This window comes from Parambassis ranga, chromosome 21 (assembly GCF_900634625.1).
Source record: "Parambassis ranga chromosome 21, fParRan2.1, whole genome shotgun sequence".
Classification (NCBI taxonomy): Eukaryota; Metazoa; Chordata; class Actinopteri; family Ambassidae; genus Parambassis; species Parambassis ranga.
In genome coordinates, this window is record NC_041041.1 from 12393028 (window position 1) to 12415470 (window position 22443).

Here is a 22443-nt window from a genome sequence, read left to right on the forward strand (position 1 = left end):
AATAATTTGATGTCTACCTCCTAAATGAATGGCAGTTTGTTTGTGGCATAATGTCCTGAGCTCTGAGAACATTCTGGCAAACATTTATTCAGACCGACTGTCAGGAAAACAACACGTGAGCCATAAGCTGTACAGCAAGTGGGTGTGGTTCATAAGTGATAATCACATCATGGTTGTTAGACAGAATGGCAGGAATAATCAGCACTTTGCCATCAGCCTCTTGTTTACTGCCCTCAGGGCTCAGCAGGAAAATGCAATGTAGAACTTAAATGAATATTTGGATTGTTATTAATAATTAATAAAGTCTTCCACCCACTTAAGATGCTAATAGTTTCCGGCAGATGCCACAAAGCACACTCAGAAACCAGATTCAACCTTCTTGCACGGATGTTTGTGGAAACATACAGGAAAAAGTTCAGTTGTAAGACTCCCGTTCTGACTGAGACACAACTTCCACTAATGTCACTCGGAATGATTTGATGAAATCTGTACTGAAATTTCATGTGTTTTCAATATTTCAAAGAGATTCAAGATAAATGGATGGATAAATTGAACCATTTACAGTGTGGGTGTTACATTACATTTTTCACTTGATAAGCTGAAACAGTCCTAAAGCTTATTATTGTGAAAGTTGATGCTTAGTGCCCCTGAGTGTGTCATCTTTGAGGTCCGCAACCTCATTCAACAATGAACGTCATTGTTGAAGTAGGGCTTGTAAACATTTAGTGGCTTTAGTAAACATCAACAATATAAAATGTTTAAGAAGATAGATGATGCATAACTAAAACATTTCTCACTCTGCACTTCCAAAACTGTAAAATTAGAGAAATGCTGACTTTTCCATCCTGGAGCCTATTCTGTTGTAGCTGTGGCTGGGTGAGAGGCAGGCTACAGCCACTGCACTACTCCAACTCCTATCCACAAAAAAGATCTCTGTTAATGAGCTACATAAGAAGCATGTAAGGAATAAAGGACAGGAAACCATTCAGGGTATCATTCATCATCATCCCTGCATGGAACTCCAAATGGTTGGCCAGCTTAGCGGAAAAGATATTTGTAATACATTATGCCTCTCTGACTTCCATGTTAACAGCCTCTGTGGTCTCTGTTGCCCTCAGAGACATATAGGACCTGTCCTCTCTGATCCTCACTGCTCTTCTTACATTATCAAAAAATAATTTTTACTAGTGCTAAGAGGTGGAGAACGCATGCTCAAACAAGATATTATTTCAAACTTGGCATTGATGAATGCATATATGTGGCTGCATACAACAAAATGACAGAAAAAAGTTTTTTTAAACACATTAATTTCGATATGTACACACAGTGGTTGAAACATTGACAGCTAAAAACAGCAAGGACTGACAAAAGAGTAAGGAAAGTGATAGAATAATTTAACTCCGATATCAAGAGATTAACGTTATATCCACATCTTTTAAGATAACAAAACAAATAGGCATGCTTCACATAGATGTAATCTTTATTCTTTTAGCTTTTCAGTGAAATGGGTTATACTGTAGCACTGTCTTCCATGCAGTTTATTTATACACTACAAGCATTATGCATATAAATAATGGGAGATGTCTATGTAATCAAAACATTCTGTCATTATGCATAAAGTATAGTCGGAGTACGGAACGTTTTAATTACATGCAAAATAAAATTACATCAATGGAACAAGTCATCCGTGGAGCAAAGAGCAGGAGAGGTGACACAGTTTAGGGTGGCTGTCGTAGGAAGTGTGTGATCAGACAGTAGTAGCAACAATATAAAATGTAAACAGAAGTAGGAAAACTGCACATTAGATGTGTGATGCCATATCCTTGAGATCATTCAGAATAGTCTCAGCCATCCATCCTAGATATTTATCATGATAAAGAATGAGACATAAACTGTAGAAAATAATAATAAAAATAAAAATTCCAGAGCACATAAAACAGAAAATATTGATGGTGAGGGCCTACAACACCTGTAACCTCAAACACAGGGCATTGTCTTAGTAAAACAATGACACATTTTTTTTCCACTAGGTCCTACTGGAAGTTTCATATCCCTTGTCTGCCTTAACACAACGGACCAGAGAGAATGTATATGGTTTTCTCTTACAGGTAGCTAATTTACATGAATTCACAATTAAAATAAGGAAAAGTTACAGAAATAGGCACATGGAGGAAGCCTGTAATCAAACACATAAAGTGGTGGTGCTGTCTTTAAAATGGACTCTGTCGGGGAATCTCCTCATGCTATTTTTTTTTTACTTCAGGTAAATCATCACAAGGTCAGTTAAAGAGTGCAAAGAACATTTTTTTCTTTTCTTAATGTTTTTCAGCTTTAAAAGCCATTGAGCACCATTTTCTGACATATAAGAGTAGTATGTATTTAAAATACATAATATGACAATTTATATTTAACTACTTATAATTATTACCAATTAGTTTATGTCTGCATTATCATCTGGAACTCAGCACTTGTAGGTTCATTGAACTAAGCCAACTACTTAGCTAAATGGCTTGCTGACTGCTAATCAGCCTGTTAGCTTGCTATACAGGCGAGTCTAGCTAACAAGCAAACCACTAAATTAAGACCAATCGATATACAACATGAGTCGTTTGTCCTTTTGACCAGTTATTTTTATGCCATAACATATGCTGAGCTAAGTGGAAACAATTAAGGAATACCACCTTTTGGCAGATGAACTAGATCCTTCACTCTGTGCAGCATCGCAGGTTTATTAATGTTTGTCATCTATTTCTTGCTGTGCAATAGTAAAAACTGCATATATTCTGTAATCTATCTTTAAATACATTTAAATGTACAGAATGGTGCATACAGAAGAAGGAGTGTGGCCGACATGTACAGCAAGCGAACGATGTTGATGATTAAACATTGTGCAAAGTATTTTTATATTTTGGTCACTGGTCTGACACTGATAATCAAACTGACTTTGTGCAGTCTGTAGGCTGAAGCGCTCGCAATGTATAAAAACAACAGCCATGTCATGAAACATGAAAGATTGGGAGAGAGTGTGGTGAAAACAGTCCACTCTAGCATGCATAATCATGAAGAAACATTCATGCAGGTCCACATTAACCACAACTCTCACATTGTTTCTTGGATCAAACATTCTAAATGGTTGGCAAGACAAGCCCTACTGCAGTGCTGCTCATTGTAAAGACTATACCTGAAGGAACAGCCCCTTTAAAAGAGTAAAAAAATGTATAAAAAGTCAATTAACCAAACTATGAATTCTTAAAGTAATAACATTTTTCAGCTAAGTAATACAATGGTGATATAACAATAATTCAAGACACTGGATAGCAGAACTAGCTGCAATAGAAGTTAAAGCATTAACTAATGTGTCTTTCAGAACACTTTGAATCAGTCTTGCTCCTGAACACATCTGAAAACTTCCCACTTTCACTCGAAAGAGCCGCTTTTCCATTTTAGGCACCAACCTCAGACATAGATATCCACACTTAAGGGGTCCAACAGGTGTCTTTGTCACTTTGAAAAGTTGTAAACATTTTGTCATTTGTTAAAATGTCCTTGTTGCATCTCCAACGTTCTCTCACATATCTTGCTCTGCAACATCTTTGCTCTCCACCTCCTTTTCACTTTTGTCTTTTTCATATTTGTTTTTTCCATTTGTTGTCACATTGTTACATGAAGGCTGATTTGCCGCTGAAGGGTTCACTTCACTTATGTCAGCGCTAGAAATGTCTTTAAGTTTGTTTGTGACGAGGTCTTCTCCATCAATGAGCTTTTCATTCACTTGATTGTCAACATCGGATGTGTCAGAGAGACTACTGGCTTTTTCTTGTTGTTTGCTAGCATAATGTCTGTATGCTCTCTGGATGACAATGGCTGAAATATTCTCCTGTTTGCGGCGGAGGGTGGTTGTGATTGGTTCATAGGACACTTTGGAGGGATTTGAGGCCATGAAGCGCTCCTCCATCTGCCCCCTTAGAATGTCCATCTCCCCACCCTCTCCCAGAACACGTTTTGTGAATGCAAACAGTATGTCTAGGCAGTGAATTCGCTCACCGCTCACCATTGGTAGATCCATAGACATCAGTTTGATCTTGTTAGGCTTGGCGATGCGTAACGGTGGCTCCAGAGCATCTGCAAATTCTGAAAGCTTATTGTACTGCACAAACTGAGTTGCCTGAGGATCAAATCTTTCCCAGACCTCATAAAACATTTCAAAATCATCCTCACTTAGTGGGTCGGCACTCTCCTCTGTTGCCACGCTGAAGTTCTCCAGGATGACTGCAATGTACATATTCACCACAATAAGAAAACAGATGATAATGTAGCTCACAAAGAAGGCAATTCCGACAGAAGGATTTCCACAGTTTCCTTTAACAGTACTACCAGGATGCTCCATGTCTTTGTCACAATCATCCTCGTGTTTGCTGAGAATGGGATACAGCAGGCCATCCCACCCAGCTGAGGTGGTGATCTGGAACAAACAGATCATGCTGTTGCCGAATGTCTCAAAATTGAAAAGGTCATCAATACCTTTTTCCCTCTTGACATAGGCAAAGCTTGACATTCCAAAGATGGCATAAATAAACATCACCAAGAAGAGCAATAGACCGATGTTGAACAAGGCAGGAAGTGACATCATCAAGGCAAACAAGAGTGTGCGGATTCCTTTGGCACTTTTAATAAGGCGGAGGACACGACCAATCCGAGCCAATCGGACGACTCTGAGCAAGGTTGGTGAGACAAAATACTGCTGTATCACTTCTGAGAGACTCATACCTAAGGAGAGAAAAGAAAACCAATTTATTAATACACAGGTATGCTGACAAAGCAGAACAATAAACAGAGAGAAGTTATACCAATGATTGACAGGATGACAACAATGAAATCAAATATATTCCATCCATTTGTGAAATAGTAGTGGCGAAGCGCGATCATTTTCAACAAACACTCTCCAGAGAACAGGACAACGAAGACTAGGTTAATCCACCAGAGAACGTTCTTCTTTACTTCTGACTCTTCATCAGTTTCCACCATCATGGTTATCATGTTTAGAAATATTAGAACCATAACTAGAATATCAAATGCCTGTTTCGTAATGAGGTCAAAGATGTATCCCTGAATCTTGTTCTGAAACAGACACACAAGGAGAAAACCAAAAAAATCATTTTATGTGGCAGGAAAGAGAAATCAGTCCTATCTTTGGAACTAGATGCAGTCATAGTTGAAGTTACATACAGATGGTCTAGGAATAGGCTTTTGTGGTTTCTTTGATCCAAGCTTTTTCATAGCATTGTAGTATTTCTTCTGTTCTTCAGTCATGAAGATGTCTTGGCCTCCTAAGTAAAGGGGGGGATGGAGACATGTTAAATTGAAGCAATAGTCAGAAGTCAGACAGCAGATCAGATACTTATCTTTTTCTTTTGCTGATTGAAATTGTCTATAATGACACCAATGAAGAGGTTGAGTGTAAAGAAGGCCCCAAAGATGATGAAAATAACAAAATACGCATACATCTTCAGGTTGACCTCATATTCAGGTTGTTCCTCTTGCTGTATGGTGAGAGAAAAAGGACACATATTTAAATGCTTAAGATTTGAATCCTCAATATTTCTGCCCTGATTGATTTGGCAATAATTGGGCTTATAGCTGGCAATGTTCATTATTGCAAAATTAGTGATAAAACTCTGCTATACTTCAAATACAGACATTTATCTCCCATTGAATGTAATGTTCCTTATGGCTTTGACAGAGACTGTAAAAAACTGATATGACGAGCTAAAAATACAAAATTCATTACCTTGCTTTGAGAATCCACAGCAGCATACATAATATCCATCCAGCCCTTGAATGTGGCCTGTAGGAAATAAATACACATAATACCACATCATAATATTTAAAAATGCTCTTACTAATGATATAACTTACCACTTGCAAAAGTGCAAGGTACCCCATGCCGACATTGTCAAAGTTGACTCTGACGTTCATCCAGCGGACTGTATCGTTTCCTGTTCTCTTTGCCAAATCCAAACACATTGACATGTTTTTCACCTCCTCTGGAAGAAATTCCTTAGACGTGGTTTTGTTGATGCACTTGCCGTACTTCCCTGCAAATAAGTTGACTCCCATGATGCTGAAGATGAGCCAGAAGATGAGGCATACCAGCAGGACATTGAAGATGGAAGGAATAGCTCCAAGTAGGGCATTAACAACCACCTGCACACAGAAGCAAAGTATGTTTATACAGCAAGCAGAGGCCACAGAGTTCAGAAGTGATGCACAACACTGTAATGGTAAGAACAGGAAAACACACGAGTGAACAATTCGCTACCAACAGACACATCAGCATGAGCTCATTACAGCTATGACCATCCAGAACCAGAGCTTAAACACAATGAACTGCATGGTAAAGGTGGGAAAAGACTGAGGAGAGGAGGCAGGAGATGGATCAATTTAACGTATACTACGTTTTCTAAAAGTGGCTGAAATTTTAGATAAACATTGAAACAGAACACCTTGTAGGAAGAAGAAGGATGCCGCAAAATTTGCTTACTGTAAACAGAAACATAAATAAAAGTTAAAGAAATGTTAAATAACGCAGCAAACAATATCCAAAACAGTGATATAATGATGGATTCCAAAGTAGCGATGTGTGCATGCAAATGAGGGAATTCACTGGCTACCACGTGAGGAAAGATGATCATCATAACAGTGCTGTAAATCTGGACCACCACAATATGAAAACAGCTAATCAATACATGCTATATTGATTTCAGCAGCGGACAACCCTGGCCCTTCAGTTACATAAGTTAGCAGCCACTATCATGGTATGACATGGTGCTATTTAAAAGAATAGTTTGACATTTGTATGCTTGTTTGCTTTCTTGCTGAGAGTTAGAGTGGGAGACTTGTATAACTCCACCCTTCAAGACTGGAAATAAGTTGAGTTAGTCTGGCTCTATCCAAGACTTAAGGTCTTGTGGTTGTTTATCAGTCAATTTATACACATCTGTCCAAACTCATGATATACTACATATATAGGCTAGTGAGGAGTTTGAAGCTTAAATAAAGCTAATTGAATATAATTTAAAATTATTTGATTATTATGAGTTAACTGATTAAAAAACATGGTTATGAGAAAGAAATTCAAGTGGATAATAGTGTTGAATTTTGAGGTATTCTCTAAAGGCTTTCCAGAGTTTACAAGATGTTGTTGTGTTGTTGTGATGTTCACAAGAATTTGACAAACATGAGGTAACAGTGACATTAACCATCAAAATCCAGAAATCCAGTTAAGTGTACGTGAATGTTTGCACACATGTAAATACTTAAAAAATATATACTATGTTTAAATGTACAGGACTGATGGCTGCACCTATACAGAACCTGAAAATGTAGTGCTAACAGCCATAGCTGCCACTGCCATTATTAATAATTCTCCTTCCACCTTACTCAAATAGGTACGTGACATTTGTTGAGTAAACACTTATGTTTACTCAACATGGAGTAATATAAATGTGTGATATTAAAGACATAACTACCTATAAACCCATGGCGTCTTATTAGCTTTTACTTTCAGTTATCTAGCAGTATACCCCTGTCACAAATCTTGATGATAAGCTAAACATCAGGCTTTACTAAACATCAACCTCAGGCTTTGTGATGCACCCTGATGCATCAATAAAGATATGACCATGACAGGTCAACCTAGTGCTACATAGACTGTTGTACTGTCAAGCCACTACACTGAGAACTGGTGTTCAGGAAACCTATGGGTGATGTTAGAGAAGGTGTATCCATTCAAAAGCCAGCATCTGTGATAAATCAACTTATTCTGTTTGGACAGATAGAAGAAGTATCCATCTTTTCTCTCTGCAAGAAAATTGCCAAAATGTGGAACTTTAATCAAAATAATTTGTGCCACAACTGTTCAAATTAATTAGAATACATATTATTAGCATTATTAATATTAATTGAAAAAATGATGGGTACTTTGTCATTTAGGTATTTAAGCTGACCAGGAAAACAAAGCTGGAGAAAAAGGTTTAGGTATAGACAGGAACGTGTTTTCTACTGTACATGCAATCCGGCTTTTTTATGTTGTTCTTTAGCAGAGCTCTGTCTGCTCTGTACAGTCACTGTGAGTTAAACCCCTTTCAGACATGCGCTCCCTTCCATTAATCTGACGGCATCTGAATGTGTCAGCTTCACGTCTGAATAAGTGATGGCCACTTTTCTGTGGATGTCACAATGGCAATCTTACCAGACAGAACCTAATAACAAGGCACGATTCACAAGCCTGGCACAAGTTTGAGCAGCATGCAGTCACATCAAGTGACAGTAGAGGCACAAGACTTTAAGACAAGAAACAACCAAGAAAGAAGTTGACTTCTAATGACTGTGCAGGCTTTTGGGCTGACATGGACAGAGGCTTTATTGAAACATTATCTGCCTGCGACAAGATGACAGGGTTCACAGAAAGGTAAGGTATTATGTGAGGCAGGAAGGGTTCATGCAGTTGGTAATGTGGAAGGAGATGCAGGAGGATCAGAACAACTTAATTCATCAGGCAAATATCACATTCATACAGTGGCCTTCTCCATATCTTATGTCTTAATGAAGCTGTGAAGAATATTACCGTACTGTTGAAGTCTGACAGAATGCCGTCACATTAACAGATCGATGAAGTCAGCAATTATGACGTATCACATGTCTGAAAGGGGCTTTATTGGTGCACTGTGACTTAGAGCCAGAGGAGAGAAATCTGGTGACTCTTACCCTCATACCCTCAAAACGTGAGAGGGCTCTCAGGGGCCTCAGAGCTCGAAGGGTTCTCAGAGACTTGATGGCGCCAAGTTCAGTGACCTCTAAAGCATTGGCTACCAGACTGACCAGTGAGACCTGGAACACAGAGGAAGAGGAAGCAACATTTTAATGGGAGCATTGATACACACTACAGTAAAACCACATCTAACTAACAGTATGGTGTTTCAACCTACATCTACAATGAGGAAGTCCAACCAGCACCATGCATTGGTGAAATACTTGGCAAATCCATACGCCACCCACTTCAGTAACATCTCTAGAATAAAGATGTATGTGAAAATCTTGTCTGCAAACTCCAACACTATTTTTACTGTCTTCCGCTTCTCAATGTTGACGTCCTCAAATGCCTGCATAAGGAGACAAAGATGAAAATAGAAAAAATAATAATACTGTCAACCATGCATGGAAACAAATCTGAAGGCAAAATCAAAAACAACTCTCTCTATTTCTTTCTGCACAGATTTACCAGTGCTCCACTGCTGAGCAGGATCATGAAGATGATGAAGCTCTCAAACCAGTTATGCTCCACAATCCGGAAGCAGGTTTTTCTTAATGTCCACCACACCTTCCACCAGCCCACATTCACGTTTACTTGACAGCATGTGAACTTTTGCACACAGACTGAGAAGAGACAAATAGGATGTATAATATGTAATAAGCAGGTTAAGAGTACAAACTAAGGTTGTATGTTTTAGAGAAGCAGAATTCACCAGCAGGAAAGCAGGCATCAGGATCCATAGTTTCTTCAAATTCGAAGTCTAATGATTCCCCTCCCTCGCCGGGTGGTAGACCGTCCACTGTGCTGCCCTCAGAGGAGCTGGACAGTCCATCATCTTCAATGATCTGTGGATAAAACCATGATTGAAAATTAAAAACTAATGTTAGCTACACCAATATAACTCAGCTTCAGCAATGTTCTCCATTCCACTGACTTGCAGACTTCAGAGCTGCGCATATAGTGAATCTAGTGTCTGTATTCATGTATTGACACAAATTACTTTTGAATTTGAATCTTTGCAGTTTTTTGACATGATAAAACATCTCTAAAAACAATACTGGTGATGTGACTCCAGACAGTACACAGTCTCTCCTTCAGCCTGTTGTTGTATGGGCTGTCCGCAGGGTGTGTCTCCTAATAGCTGATATGAGAACAGCTTGAATGTCTTCCTGGAGAATGCAGGAGCTCTTGGCTGCCATGGGACTGGCTAATGCAGTGCAGGGAATGATGTAAGCATGTTACTGTGAAATACTGACTGCAGTCAATGTGGGGATGCTCTGGACTTCGAAAGTGAGAACAGCTTCATACCTAATATTATTTTCACATTATTTTTAATCAACAGTTAACTTTGGAATTTATCATTATTATTTATATTTATTTTAATTGTGGGGACTTTTGGAAGTTTCTTATATATAAAATTATATATAACATTCTAAAAATTTCTCTACATGAATCACATTTCTCTTTTATGTCTGTGAACAGTTTTATTGTATTGTAACAAAATTGAGACATTTCCTCACCTCAGCCTGTTAATTGCGTAAAGCACTCCAAACATATCTTTCAATATATATATATATATATATATATATATATATATATATATATATATATATATATATATATATATACTAATACTAAGTATACTAATACTAATACTAAAGTCTTGAGCATACAACAGCATCTCATTTGTACAAACTGTTGGAGTTAATTCTCTATGATTAGTACGAATGGTTTTCAAGTCTCCTTGAAGTTAAGCAAATAAATGTCTGTAGCAATCTCAAATAAGACAATAATTATACTACAGTCATTGTCTCTTTTTAAACTTTTCTACATTACAGAGCACAGTCCCCTTAAGAAGAAGATTCAGCTCCCCAGCACTCAGACTTAAATGGCACATAATGTAATCTGCACATTGTTATTTTCCTGTCTATATGGCCTCTCCTTGTTAAAGTGGTCATGTCGTGATATATGGGACCTTTAGGGAAAACATCATGACACTGTGGGGCTAAGTGCTTCCTCTTCCGTGTGTCCTACTGTCTCCAATAAGTGTTACAGGTGCAGCACAAAAATCTTTTTGGGGTCCTGAATAGCAGCTGTAGTAAGGTAATAGTTAAGTAACTTCAAATAATCATGTTAGCATTGCTAAGTAATTAGCCTAGCTAACAAGCCAATTTACAACATAGATGACATGTAAACATAAATTTCTAGGAACAACACTGCAACCTTTTGTTATGCAAGTTAGATTCCCCTTCTCTGTCTATCATTGCAGATTTGTGTCACCCAGTATATGCTGTGGGATTAGGAACCCAAAAATTATCTCTATGATACTGTTCACATTGTTTTATAATAAGAAAAATAGTCTTAAGTAAATCATTTAACATACCAGAACATTAAAGACACACATTCTGTAATCTGCACAGAAATATTCAATTGTTTTAAAATAAGCCTCCTGAATCTACATCCTTACCACAGGGCATACTGCTACATCAGAGGAGGCACTGCTGAAGTCTTCCGTGTTCAGGTTTTCAAAGTCAGACTCTCCCACAGCAATAGGAACAGTGACAGTCAGACTGGGATTGTTGATGAAGGACATTATTGAATCATCACTCTTGCTGCACACTATGTATTTGTCTCCATCTTTGTCCACTCCAGTTACGTCTCCATTGCTATTCCTTGGAAAGTCTTTGATGGTATGGTTGGGGACACCATTTGGCCCTAAAGGTTTATGGAGCTCACTCAGAGATTTTTCCTCATCCTTTGGTTTCTCAACATCCTTGTGACAAACAAGGCTGCAACGGCTATGAAGCAATGACTTTACAAAAGCAAAGCCTCTGCGAATCCGTCCGATGGCAATCTGCAAGTTGTTCATCTCGCTGTCGTCCTCTATCGCCAGGTTGTCAGCACTGAACGAACTCAGCAGCAGGGCCAGGAAAAGGTTCAGCACCTATCAGATAATGAGATGGCTTAATAGAAGATTCAAAGCTGTTATTATTCTGCTTATTCAATTTTAAAAAGCTTAATGTATTGATAACAAGAGATGCTATGTACCACAAGGTTTCCAATAACCATGACCATCATGTAAAGAATGATGCACATTGTAGTCCCAGCCACTTCCATACAGTCCCACATGGTCTCTATCCACTCTCCACAAAGCACTCGGAACACAATGAGGAATGAATGAAAGAAGTCATTCATGTGCCAACGTGGCAGAGTGCAGTCAGTAGAGATTTTACACACACAGTCCTTGTAGTATTTCCCAAACAGCTGCATGCCCACCACAGCATAGATGAAGACGATAATGGCCAGCACCAGGGTTAGGTTGCCCAAAGCTCCCACTGAATTACCAATTATTTTGATCAGTGTGTTAAGAGTGGGCCAGGATTTAGCCAACTTGAATACTCTTAGCTGTAACAAGAAAAAAAAAAAACAAAATGTATTAATTTTACATATTCCTACATTTAAACTGTACCTATTGACGGTGGCAATAAAAATTATGCAGCCCTTTTGAATTATCTTAATTCAAGTATGAACTACAGTCTGCTAATACCACAAAACCAATGAGTTATTTAACTTCTGCTGAGCTTCACCTAGTACCTTTAAAGTACCTGAATAAAATGAGGAATTTATTGATTTATCTGAAAAATCTGATGCAGGTAATTCCATAGGGCTCTCTTTCTTATTTATCACGACTGTGTATACATATATGTATATTTGGACTTACCAATCTGAATGATCTCAGAACTGACATGCCGACCACATTCTCCAAAGAAAGCTCAATCAAGCTTAACGTGACAATGATTCCATCAAAGATATTCCATCTCTCTTGAAAGTAATAATATGGGTCCATAGCGATGAGCTTGAGGACCATTTCAGCTGTGAATATGGCAGTGAAAACCTACACATAGAAATACATACAGTTAATAAAAATAATACATATTTTTGCTGAAACAGTTTTAGTACTCTATCATTAATATACCTTATTGCCTGCACTCAGCATGCCGATGAAACCATCGGTCATTGGATAATGCTCCATGGCCATGAAAAGTGTGTTGAGTACGATGCAGATGGTGATGGTTAGGTCCATAAATGGGTCCATCACAATTACTTTAAACACATGCTTGATTTCCAGCCACAGTGGACAACATTCCCAGATAAGGAAAGTGTGGGCAAAATTGTACCAGCAAGGAGGACACTTCTGCCTCGACTCTTCGAGCTCTGATGGTGATACAATAATACATAAATGAATAATTAAATGTTTTGTCTTTTCAGAAACAGTGAAAGTTTGATGTCCGTGCCATACTGTGGAATACATACCCTCCATTGTGCTGGTGATGACACTAGCTATACTATGAGCTCTCTGTCTGGCCTCTGGGCCATCGAGGAAATCCATGTACTCCTGGTGTGTTCCTCCACTGGCTTGTTTGTACTCTGTGTCTGTAGTGTCAGCCTGAAGACAGAAGACCTATGTCAGCAATCCAAACATGTTATAAACAATAAGTTACCTATTATAACAGATTTAAAAAAAACAATAGAATCGTCTTAATAACACAGGGCAGTAATGCATAATTAATGCATGAATGAAAGGAAAAGCTGAGCAAAGGAAATGCTTATTTAAATGATCAGTATTTCTGGATACTGGTTCTTCATGTTTAAATTACAATTTGTAGATTTTTAGTTTAAAAAATGTATTACACATTAAAAAGTAAGCTAAAAATATCAACACACTTACAATGTAGTCTAAGGATGTAAGGTGACGTAACACCACTTAAGATAGTGAGTAATTTCAGTGTCTAGTCCAACATAACTGGAAGAATATCTAGCACAAACCCTGTAGCTATTTTTATATGGTTATATGGTTTATAGGTTTTATGGCCTGTCATCATTTTGATCAGGTAGTCACTATATGAAACATACCATAACAACACAGAGTCAAACAGCTAGGCTCAGGTTGCATGAACATCTTGCCATGTTTCTATTTCATGCAAAGTTTATGACGTCCTCTGACTGACCACCAACGTCAGGTGATTCAGAGGGCTGAAGGCCTGCAGTGAGCTGAGATTAGGAAGCCTATTGAGCAGATCGCCATACAGGCTCATCATTGGTGTTCTTTATGCTGTAGCTGTTACTTACAGTGGTATATCTTCAATGTTTATTTGCCTTATAAATTACACAAGCACTTTTTTCAGACTTTTTTTGTCTGTTTACAAACTGTGTAGAGCTAGGAAAGAGTCACTAAATGAGGAAAAACACAGCCAAGAGCTATTGAATTAAATAGGGCCATGTGAGCTACAAAACCCTTTCTTACATTGTCTCCAGTCGAGGCCATATCTACTGTCACTTTAGGCAGAAGAAGCCCCACAGGTGATGAAGGGAGTGAACTCCCACCCACACCAGACACAATCCCATTGCAGTCAACAGAGCTATGCCTGATCCCATTGGGTTGAAATAGGAGATGCGAAAAGAAGCTGCACTGGCTCATACTGCGGCTGCGTCGATCACACCTCTCAGGAAGAAACAACGAGTCCCTCCGACTCAGGTTGTCCTCAAATATGCTGTTCTCATCATCAGCGAACTCGTTTTCTGAGCCTGCGTCCTGTGCCTGACTTTGGAAACTGAACAGGGTGGTCCTGCTGTGCCGTCTGGGTGAGAACAGTGGTCCACGAAAACTCAGAAAAGACTAAGAGAGAAAGACATTCTCCAATGGATACATGATGATCGTAAAGAGGAAAGGATGATGATGACACTGATCTTCACAACTAAAAGAAAACTGCATGATGACGGTGATCGAAATGATTAAAAATCACAGCGGTGATGAAGGAGGTGATGGTCATGATGAAGAAGGTCAAAAGTTTGTCGATGGTGACAATGATGCAGATAGCAGATAGCTATTGTAAGAATAAAAGTGCACAGTTAAAAATGGATCCTGATGACGGCTGATGATGGTAATGATAATGATGATGGTGATGATGATACCGATGACAGTAAAATAATCAGGGTGATCAGTAAAAAAATAATGCACCAGACATAACTGCATGACATAAACATACGGATAGAATTTCTGACAGAAAGATTTTTGACCATAAAGACAGGCTGAAACACACATGGTCAGGTTTAAGAAAGGTTATGATTGAGTTTAACTAAACATCATACAGACATGGTTCTTTATTTTATTTTACCTGATGTGCAGACGAGCATTTCATGTCATAGTTGAGGAGGTTTGCTTGTACAGAGAAGCGGCAGTGAGCCTTCTTTATACTGTCCTGTGACTCTGATTTAGGAAACTTCTCTGAAGCACATTTCCCCTCATCCTCCTTTCGCTTTCTTCGCCTGTTGCGTCTCTCTTTGGCACTTTTGGAGCTTAACTTGGAAGCGCCAGAGGAACTTTCAGTCCCCTCACCTTTGTCACCACACTCTACCCCTGCAGCAGCTGCTGCTGCCTGGAAGAGGAAAGAGAGCGATGTAGTGAACTGATAGACTAACTTGTTTTTAATCTTGACACTTTTTCAGAACTGTTTTAAGGGTAGTTTATAGCTCAGCAGGAAATTGTTTTTGTAAGTCACACAAATGTAAAATGTGTATAGTGTCAAAAGTGCCCACAGAAGATGACGATTAAAAGTTTACACAATATATACCATATCCATCATTCTTGTACCTGAGCCTCCTCTTGCTGCTGTCTGAGCTGCTCAAGCATGGACTGATACTCTTCCTCCTTCTGTTTTGCCTCCTTTATGGCGGCCTGGCACTGCTCCTCATAAGCCATAGCTACTACAGCCAAGATCAGGTTGATCAGGTAGAAGGAACCCAGGAATATCACCAGCACAAAAAAGACCATGTAGGGCTTCCCAGCTGCCCGCAATGTCTAGAAAGATAAAATACACAAGGGCCTGGTATAGTTATAGTATTACAGGTATTACCTAACGCAACTTTTTTCCTCCATGAATCGTCACCTTAACATGGTGATCCTGGAGCTATGCTGTCAGGCAACAGCCTCTGTTAGGGTCTCTCAAGCAAATTGGTCCAAGGTGACAGGCTAGACTAAGAGAGATTTAGAAAACCCCCATGGACAAAAGGCACCAAAGTGCTTTGTTTCCCTTGCCCAGGCATGGGTACCAGGGTCCCACCCTGGAGAGGGCCTTGTCAACGAGCGACAGGTGGCCGGGTTCTTAGCCATGAGGCCCGGACAGTCTTTAATCCACATGGTGGAGGTGTTAAATCTCTTAGCTTGCCTGGGGATGCCTTGGTATTCCCCAGATACATTGGGAGATGTGGCTAAGGGAGGGAGGTCTGGGTTTCCCTGCTGAGGGTTCTGCCCCTGTGTCATTCAAACCTTGGATGTCACTTACTGTTTCTGTTTTATGAATGTTTAGCTTTTAATGTGATTCATTGTTGATAGTTGCATATGGGCTTTCAGCATTGTGACATTTTATGTAACACACATTGGTATTAAACAGAGCATGCTGAGTGTGTATTAAACACAGTGCAATAAAGATTATGGGCTTTATTGTATATATTGTTTACCTTTCTTATTGTTATTACGATGCCAAACAGTGGACTATTCATTCCACACCTATCTGGCTTTTTATAGCCATTCAAGCCATGTTTACCTGGACAACAGTAGGACTCATCTTTTCCCATTTGAACAAGATGCACCTGCACTGGGTTTGTTTAAACAGCATTCTCCTATTATATTACAAAGAACATGTTGTTCTTACTGACCAAAGAGCCACATTGGCTCTTAAGGTTAAGAAAGAGCTCAGCAAGAAAAGCTGGTCTATTCAACAATGATTGAAAGCTCTTAGAAATGTTGAAGCATCGCGCAGCCCCCTCGGCTGTCACCACACTAATTGTCTTTCCATATAGAATCCTGCTCAGATCTTGAACAGCTGGACAAACACGCAAGCAGAGTGATAAACTTTTCCCTTTGTACTGCCTACCTGCTGGTAGAGGTTTTCCCAGTAATCCTGTGTCATCAGTCTAAACAGAGACAGGAAGGCCCAACCAAAGGAGTCAAAGCTAGTGTATCCGAAGTCTGGGTTTTTATTTGTTTTGTGACACTCGTACCCCTCTGGACACTTTCTGTAAGAAACAGACAATCTGGTAAACTCTCCCTCCTGCAACAAATAGCACTGTTAATACAAACGAAAGGATCAATGATCATTCAGTCTTGTTGTTTACCCAGCTTCAGTGCTGTTTCCACAGAGCAATGGCTGGTTTTTCTCTGGATGGTTGTAGTAATAACCTGATAGAGACAAAAACATGTTGTCACAGTTATCACAAAAGACACTAAATTTTGACAAAATGTAAAATGTAATCCAATCCAGTTGTAGAAAGTCAGATACTCACTCTCATTGGTTAAATATTCATTCCAGTTGATTTCACTACGATTTCCACCAGGTATCCACACACATTTATTCTTTAAGTTGCCCATAAACAGTTGTAAGCCTACAAGGGCAAAGATGCTCAAGCAGAAGACAGTCAGGATCATGACATCAGCAAGCTTCTTCACTGACTGGAACAGTGCACCAACAATGGTCTTCAGGCCTGACGGACACATAATTTCTTGTCACTATATAGCAAAGTGATGCTACAGTCTTTCAAAATATGCCACTGAAATGTCTTAGTGCAGCCTAAAAAAATTATTAGAATGTATTTGCTTACCTGGGATAACTGAAATTGCTTTGAAAGCTCTCAGCACCCTGAATGTGCGGAGAGCTGAAAGATTTCCGAGGGGTACAAACTCTGTCAAATACCTGCAGGTGAAATTAAAACCATTTCAGAATGTTGACGGAAATACCAACACATACAACAAAGATTCAAGCAAACTGCACCACGTGCAACAACAGTATGATGCTAACACTCTGGGGAACATGGTAACGAGGCTACAGTGATGAGCAAAACACTTGTCAGTCTAAGGTTTTGTTTTCTCCCAGTGTTTTGTTTTTAATCTCAAGCGCTTCAAACACATAAATCCATAACATTAAACACATTGTACAAGGCTACCATCAGTACTAGTCTCCGCCCCCATGAACACATAGTGATGCACCTAGAGAAATATGCAAGGTAAAATGTCGAACTCATATTACGTTTTTGTGGTGAGGACGAGCTGGCCAAAATGTACATTGTCTGTTGAAGTTGGACTGCTTTGTTAAAAATGGTAAAGTCAATAAATCATACCTCTGTATATTACGGATGCACTGGAGAAAAGATGCAACCATTGTTTAAGAGTTACTGAAAATATACACTTACGCCATGACAATGACGCTGAAATCCAGCCAGTTCCAGGGATCTCTGAGAAAAGTGAACCCTCCTATACAGAAACCTCGGGCCAAAATTTTAACTAGGGACTCAAAGGTGTAGATTGCAGTAAATGTGTACCTGTTGAAAGAAAAAAAAATGTGTTTAGTCTAGACAGTATTTACACTGTGTGATATGTTTTTGATGAATGATATGATTGAGCGTGCAGTTTGGGGAAAACGTACTCCACATTCTTTGTCCAATCAGGTGGCCCACTTAAGGTCATAAATGCACAGTTGGCGAGGATGGTGCACATGATCACCACGCTGAACAATTTGGAGACAGTTGTCAAGGAAACCACTTACCTATTATTTTAAATTTACATTTTATTCACTTTCCTAACAATGGTGAACAAAGTTGTTACAGTCGCACACACAAAATATCACAGTATTCTCTTTGACGTCTTAATGAAAGGATATGAGTGTGCCAGGATCATCATTGATATTCTTCTGAGAGGGTTGAAGGGGCTGAGGAGGTACAAGGCAGGACTGGCATTGAAACGAAAAATTGTCTTTTGTTTGTTCAATACTATGAAAGTCTGTAAGAAAAAAAAGAGAGTTTGAATTATGATCACATTTAGTTACCAACTTGTAGGAGGTGCAGCTTTCATCTCAACTAAACTTACTGTCTTATTATAGTAGTAGGGATCCAGGTCCTCCAGCGGCCTCCACAACATGCCGTCTGGAATGTCCCCATACAGCATAGGGATTTTTTTGCCTGCTTCCACATCCCTGTTTGGTTTGAGTTTGTTCTCATCTTTGCGTTTTCTCTTTTCTCCCTTGGGCTTTTTGGCATTCTCCTCAGAAATGCGTTTCTCGATGGCTGTGAGGGACTCAAGAGTAAAGGGGCGGAAACTGTCTGGACCTGGTGGTGCAAGCAGCTGTGCCATCTTTTCATCCTGCACCTTCACTGTGAACAGCTAGCCTACAACATGGGAAAGGCCTGTGGAGGTCAGAACAGAGGAGACGATATAGAGGTTGTTCTGACGTTATATATGTATTATTTTGATAATATACCTGAACAACGCTTGTGTTATGATGCACTTCTGACAACAGATTTCTACTGTAAATGGTCAGAAGGTGGGTTTGACTCAGAGTCCATCCTCCCTAGATATAATGAACCTAGAAGTGGCTGTCATACACATAAATTCCTTCCAGCTGTGGTAAAATTAGATCTAATTATCTGCTCGTCTGTAGATAAAATTAAGACATGACAATGATCAATTCCAGGTGAGAGCCTGGCCCCCCTTCCACCATCCCTCAAAATGGAAAAAGAGCCTGCTCTTCCTTCAGTGCCTTCAGAGACAGAGCGGCGGGAGGAAAAGATCCATCCTCCTAATAGGCCTGACTGGTATGATGTGTTAGGAAGACCTATTCACTATTAAATATGAATGCACTACAGACAGCGCTGCACCTCTCTGGATTCCCTGCCACACAGAGCTTCCGCCTGATCTGAACGCGACAGAGTAATAGAATACTTCCACACGTTGAGCTGAGATCAATCGCACGCCAGAAATCAATCACAAACACACTGGTCAATCAACTGTCCTCCACACCGAGTTGTACAGTACATGTGTGATGTAATTGTATCAACAAGGAGAACACCAGCTCACCACACATGGTTCCCAAATCTACAGTAGGATGTTTCTGACATTTATGAAAACAATGCAGATGGAAATGATGAAACACAACAGGTAGAAAGATATTTTCAATAAAAATGACATTGAAATTTACAAAACATAATAAACAATCGCTTTCATGAATATGTATTGTTCAGTTAAATGTAATAATTACATAATATCATTACAGTTTATAGTAAAAGTTGCCCTTTGTTTTGAGGCACCACTTTACATGATATATGGTACTGTTTAAACATAGTCCATTATGTATAACAATACCATAACACATGGGAATGCCCTTTAGCTATGATTGAAATCCCCCATTAAACAACTGAGACTCACCAAGAAGACTAGTAGCTATCAATAAACAGACAAACGTATTGTGAGTAACCTCTATAAAGGTATGCATCATTCTGTCAATCTGCACTCAACTCATTACACACAACTTAAGATAGGAGCTGCTACTTTGAAGCTTCAAACAAGTCCACTTCACTTTATCTGCAACCTCTCTGCTTCATGACCTTCTGAGGACTGACCTGACACAGACACGTTTGTTCCCACCAACTGTCACTGGATCACAATGTCACTAATAAATAAGATATGCTCCATACACCAAACTGTGGAGAGCTTCAGGTGATGACTGACTTGGGCCTATAAGGCTACAAACCAGTGGGCAGTGAAACCAAATGGTTGTATACACAGAACCATCCGTTAAGCCGCCCTTGGAAACAGATCAGAAAACGCAGGCCCTTATACCATTAAGTCACACTTGTGCTTGTCCAGTTGTTACAGCAGACCACCATCACACTTAACCATGCCCCTTGCTGCAGGTAGCTTGTCTTGGGACTTGTTGTTCAGTCACAGCTTTGAGCATGACTGGATGTTTTTTTCATGTGATCTAATGATGCTCTCACAAATGCATTAGATCCTCAATTTATTCTAAAACCTGAACTGAAGCAAGTTATAATAATAAATTGTGTTTGGTCTACTCAGCAGAGTGGCCTGCTGTATGCATCAGTCTCCATAAGTTAAAAATGATTAGTGAGATAACAACATAAAGACACAAAGGTCAAAAAAGACCTGGAAGATATGGAGCCTTACTTCCAACAAATAACAGTAAATCATTACAATACACACAATGGTGGAGACACAGTGTTAGAACAAACAGTGTGCAACAGGCCACAGGCTTCACATTCACACATCATATCTCTTTTTGTAACTATTAAAGTTCATTCACACAGAATGAGGACTGATTTTGTCTCTGAACGCTGACAATGGAATCACACTTTGGCCGGTAGGGACAGGAGAAACTACACACTGAGGGTGTCTGACATCTGATGTCTGTGACATCACTAAAAACAACGACTTACTTATGATCAATCATGACCTGTGACAAAAGGCGACTAAAGAAAGACTCAAACCACACATTCTACCAACATACTTGACTAAAGAGTGATAACAGTATCTGTGGACTCCTAAGGGACCAGCGCAGCCTTTAAGTGCTCACAACTAATGCCTGCTGCTTCATCTTATAGACTACACGGTCAGGATTCACCGTTTCACATTCAGGGCGTTGGCAAAACAGCTGCTGATGAGGGGCTGTCAACATCTGGGATCATTTCATGTCTTTTATGAACAACCTGGTGCATGCAGTCAAGGAAAAACAGGACAGGCTAATCTCTAATTGACAACAATCTAATAATGGTGTTGACAGTCAGGCAAACAGGAAGTCATCTAAGATGGAGTGTGGGGTTATAATTGCTGCCATGTCCATTAAGTTTATATTGTAAACCACAATTTGCCCTCCAGTCTGCTCAATTCACTTTGAAGGGATTGTCACTTATTTCTCATACACAGCTTCAAACACTGTCATAAAAAAGATAGATAGATAGATAGATAGATAGATAGATAGATAGATAGATAGATAGATAGATAGATAGATAGATAGATAGATAGACTTTATACAACACACACGCTACCTAAGACATACAGAAATAAACTTTTCAGTCAATTTCAAGCTAATTACTGCTGAGCAAAAGGACTCGTTACACAACTTATTTCCATTTGAACTCACCGTCAGTCTTCCATCTTCACCACAACGTGGATAAACTTCAGTGTGGATAAAATATTGTTTTAAAAATAATGCTATCAGTCCGTTTATGATTCTTCCACTGCACAACTGATCATTTCCACGATTTCAACAGGAAAGCCCTGTGAGGGAGGGAGAGAGAGAGAGAGAAAGAGAGAGAGAGACTGCGTCCGCCCCTCTGTGCGCCACAGTGTCAGAGAACTGAGCCGCTGCGCTTCCGGATGTTCCTGGGTACCAAGTGAGGGCAGGGATGCCGGAATGATGATGATGGACATTATCGTGCGTAATTATTGGGAAGATGATGCTGCAGTCTGGAGTGATTAGAAACTAAAAGCTAACAAGCCACATCTATGAATTGGATTGAACTCTAAAACTCTCTGACCGTGTGTGTGTGAAGTGTCAGTTGTGGCACAGAGTATGGAGGAGCTCATGATCTGTGCAAGTGTAATAAACCAGCTGTGTACAAACCACATATATATATATTTGTTAATGTTTTGCAAAGTTAAGGGGTTGACTAGCACTGCTCATCCAGCCAACTTTGACCTGTGCGCCGCAAGGCACACGCCCTCTGGTGGACACAGACAACAATACAAGAGAGACGTATGAAACTTTAGTTGTGCTTCAAACTGG

The 22443-nt window shown here is 39.5% G+C and overlaps 1 protein-coding gene across 1 annotated transcript; it reads right to left on the reverse strand.

Moving 5' to 3' along the window:
- Positions 1-1629: 1629 nt before the first annotated feature.
- On the reverse strand, positions 1630-21917 carry scn1laa (sodium channel, voltage-gated, type I-like, alpha). Its single transcript, XM_028393266.1, has 26 exons — positions 21799-21917; positions 18732-19048; positions 18526-18644; positions 18292-18381; positions 18059-18187; positions 17471-17562; positions 17156-17353; positions 16988-17051; positions 16747-16888; positions 15465-15671; positions 14989-15249; positions 13127-13259; positions 12789-13027; positions 12534-12707; positions 11861-12217; positions 11280-11756; positions 9525-9657; positions 9281-9435; positions 8988-9161; positions 8767-8889; positions 5917-6204; positions 5789-5845; positions 5403-5540; positions 5227-5331; positions 4848-5118; positions 1630-4767 (listed from the first exon to the last, which is right to left on the reverse strand). The coding sequence occupies exons 2-26, from the start codon at positions 18993-18995 to the stop codon at positions 3569-3571; spliced, it is 5589 nt and encodes a 1862-aa protein (XP_028249067.1). The 5' UTR covers positions 18996-19048; positions 21799-21917; the 3' UTR covers positions 1630-3568.
- Between the last annotated feature and the right edge of the window lie 526 nt (positions 21918-22443).

Bases quoted from the DNA above. Each gene is read 5' to 3' on its own strand.
- scn1laa (XM_028393266.1), bottom strand. From the start codon at position 18,995: ATGGCACAGCTGCTTGCACCACCAGGTCCAGACAGTTTCCGCCCCTTT. The intron at 13,260-14,988 runs GTAAAATAAAAT...TTCTGTCTTCAG, and splicing joins AATGCTCGTCTGCACATCAG to GCTGACACTACAGACACAGA. The intron at 12,218-12,533 runs GTAAGTCCAAAT...TTCTTGTTACAG, and splicing joins TTCTGAGATCATTCAGATTG to CTAAGAGTATTCAAGTTGGC.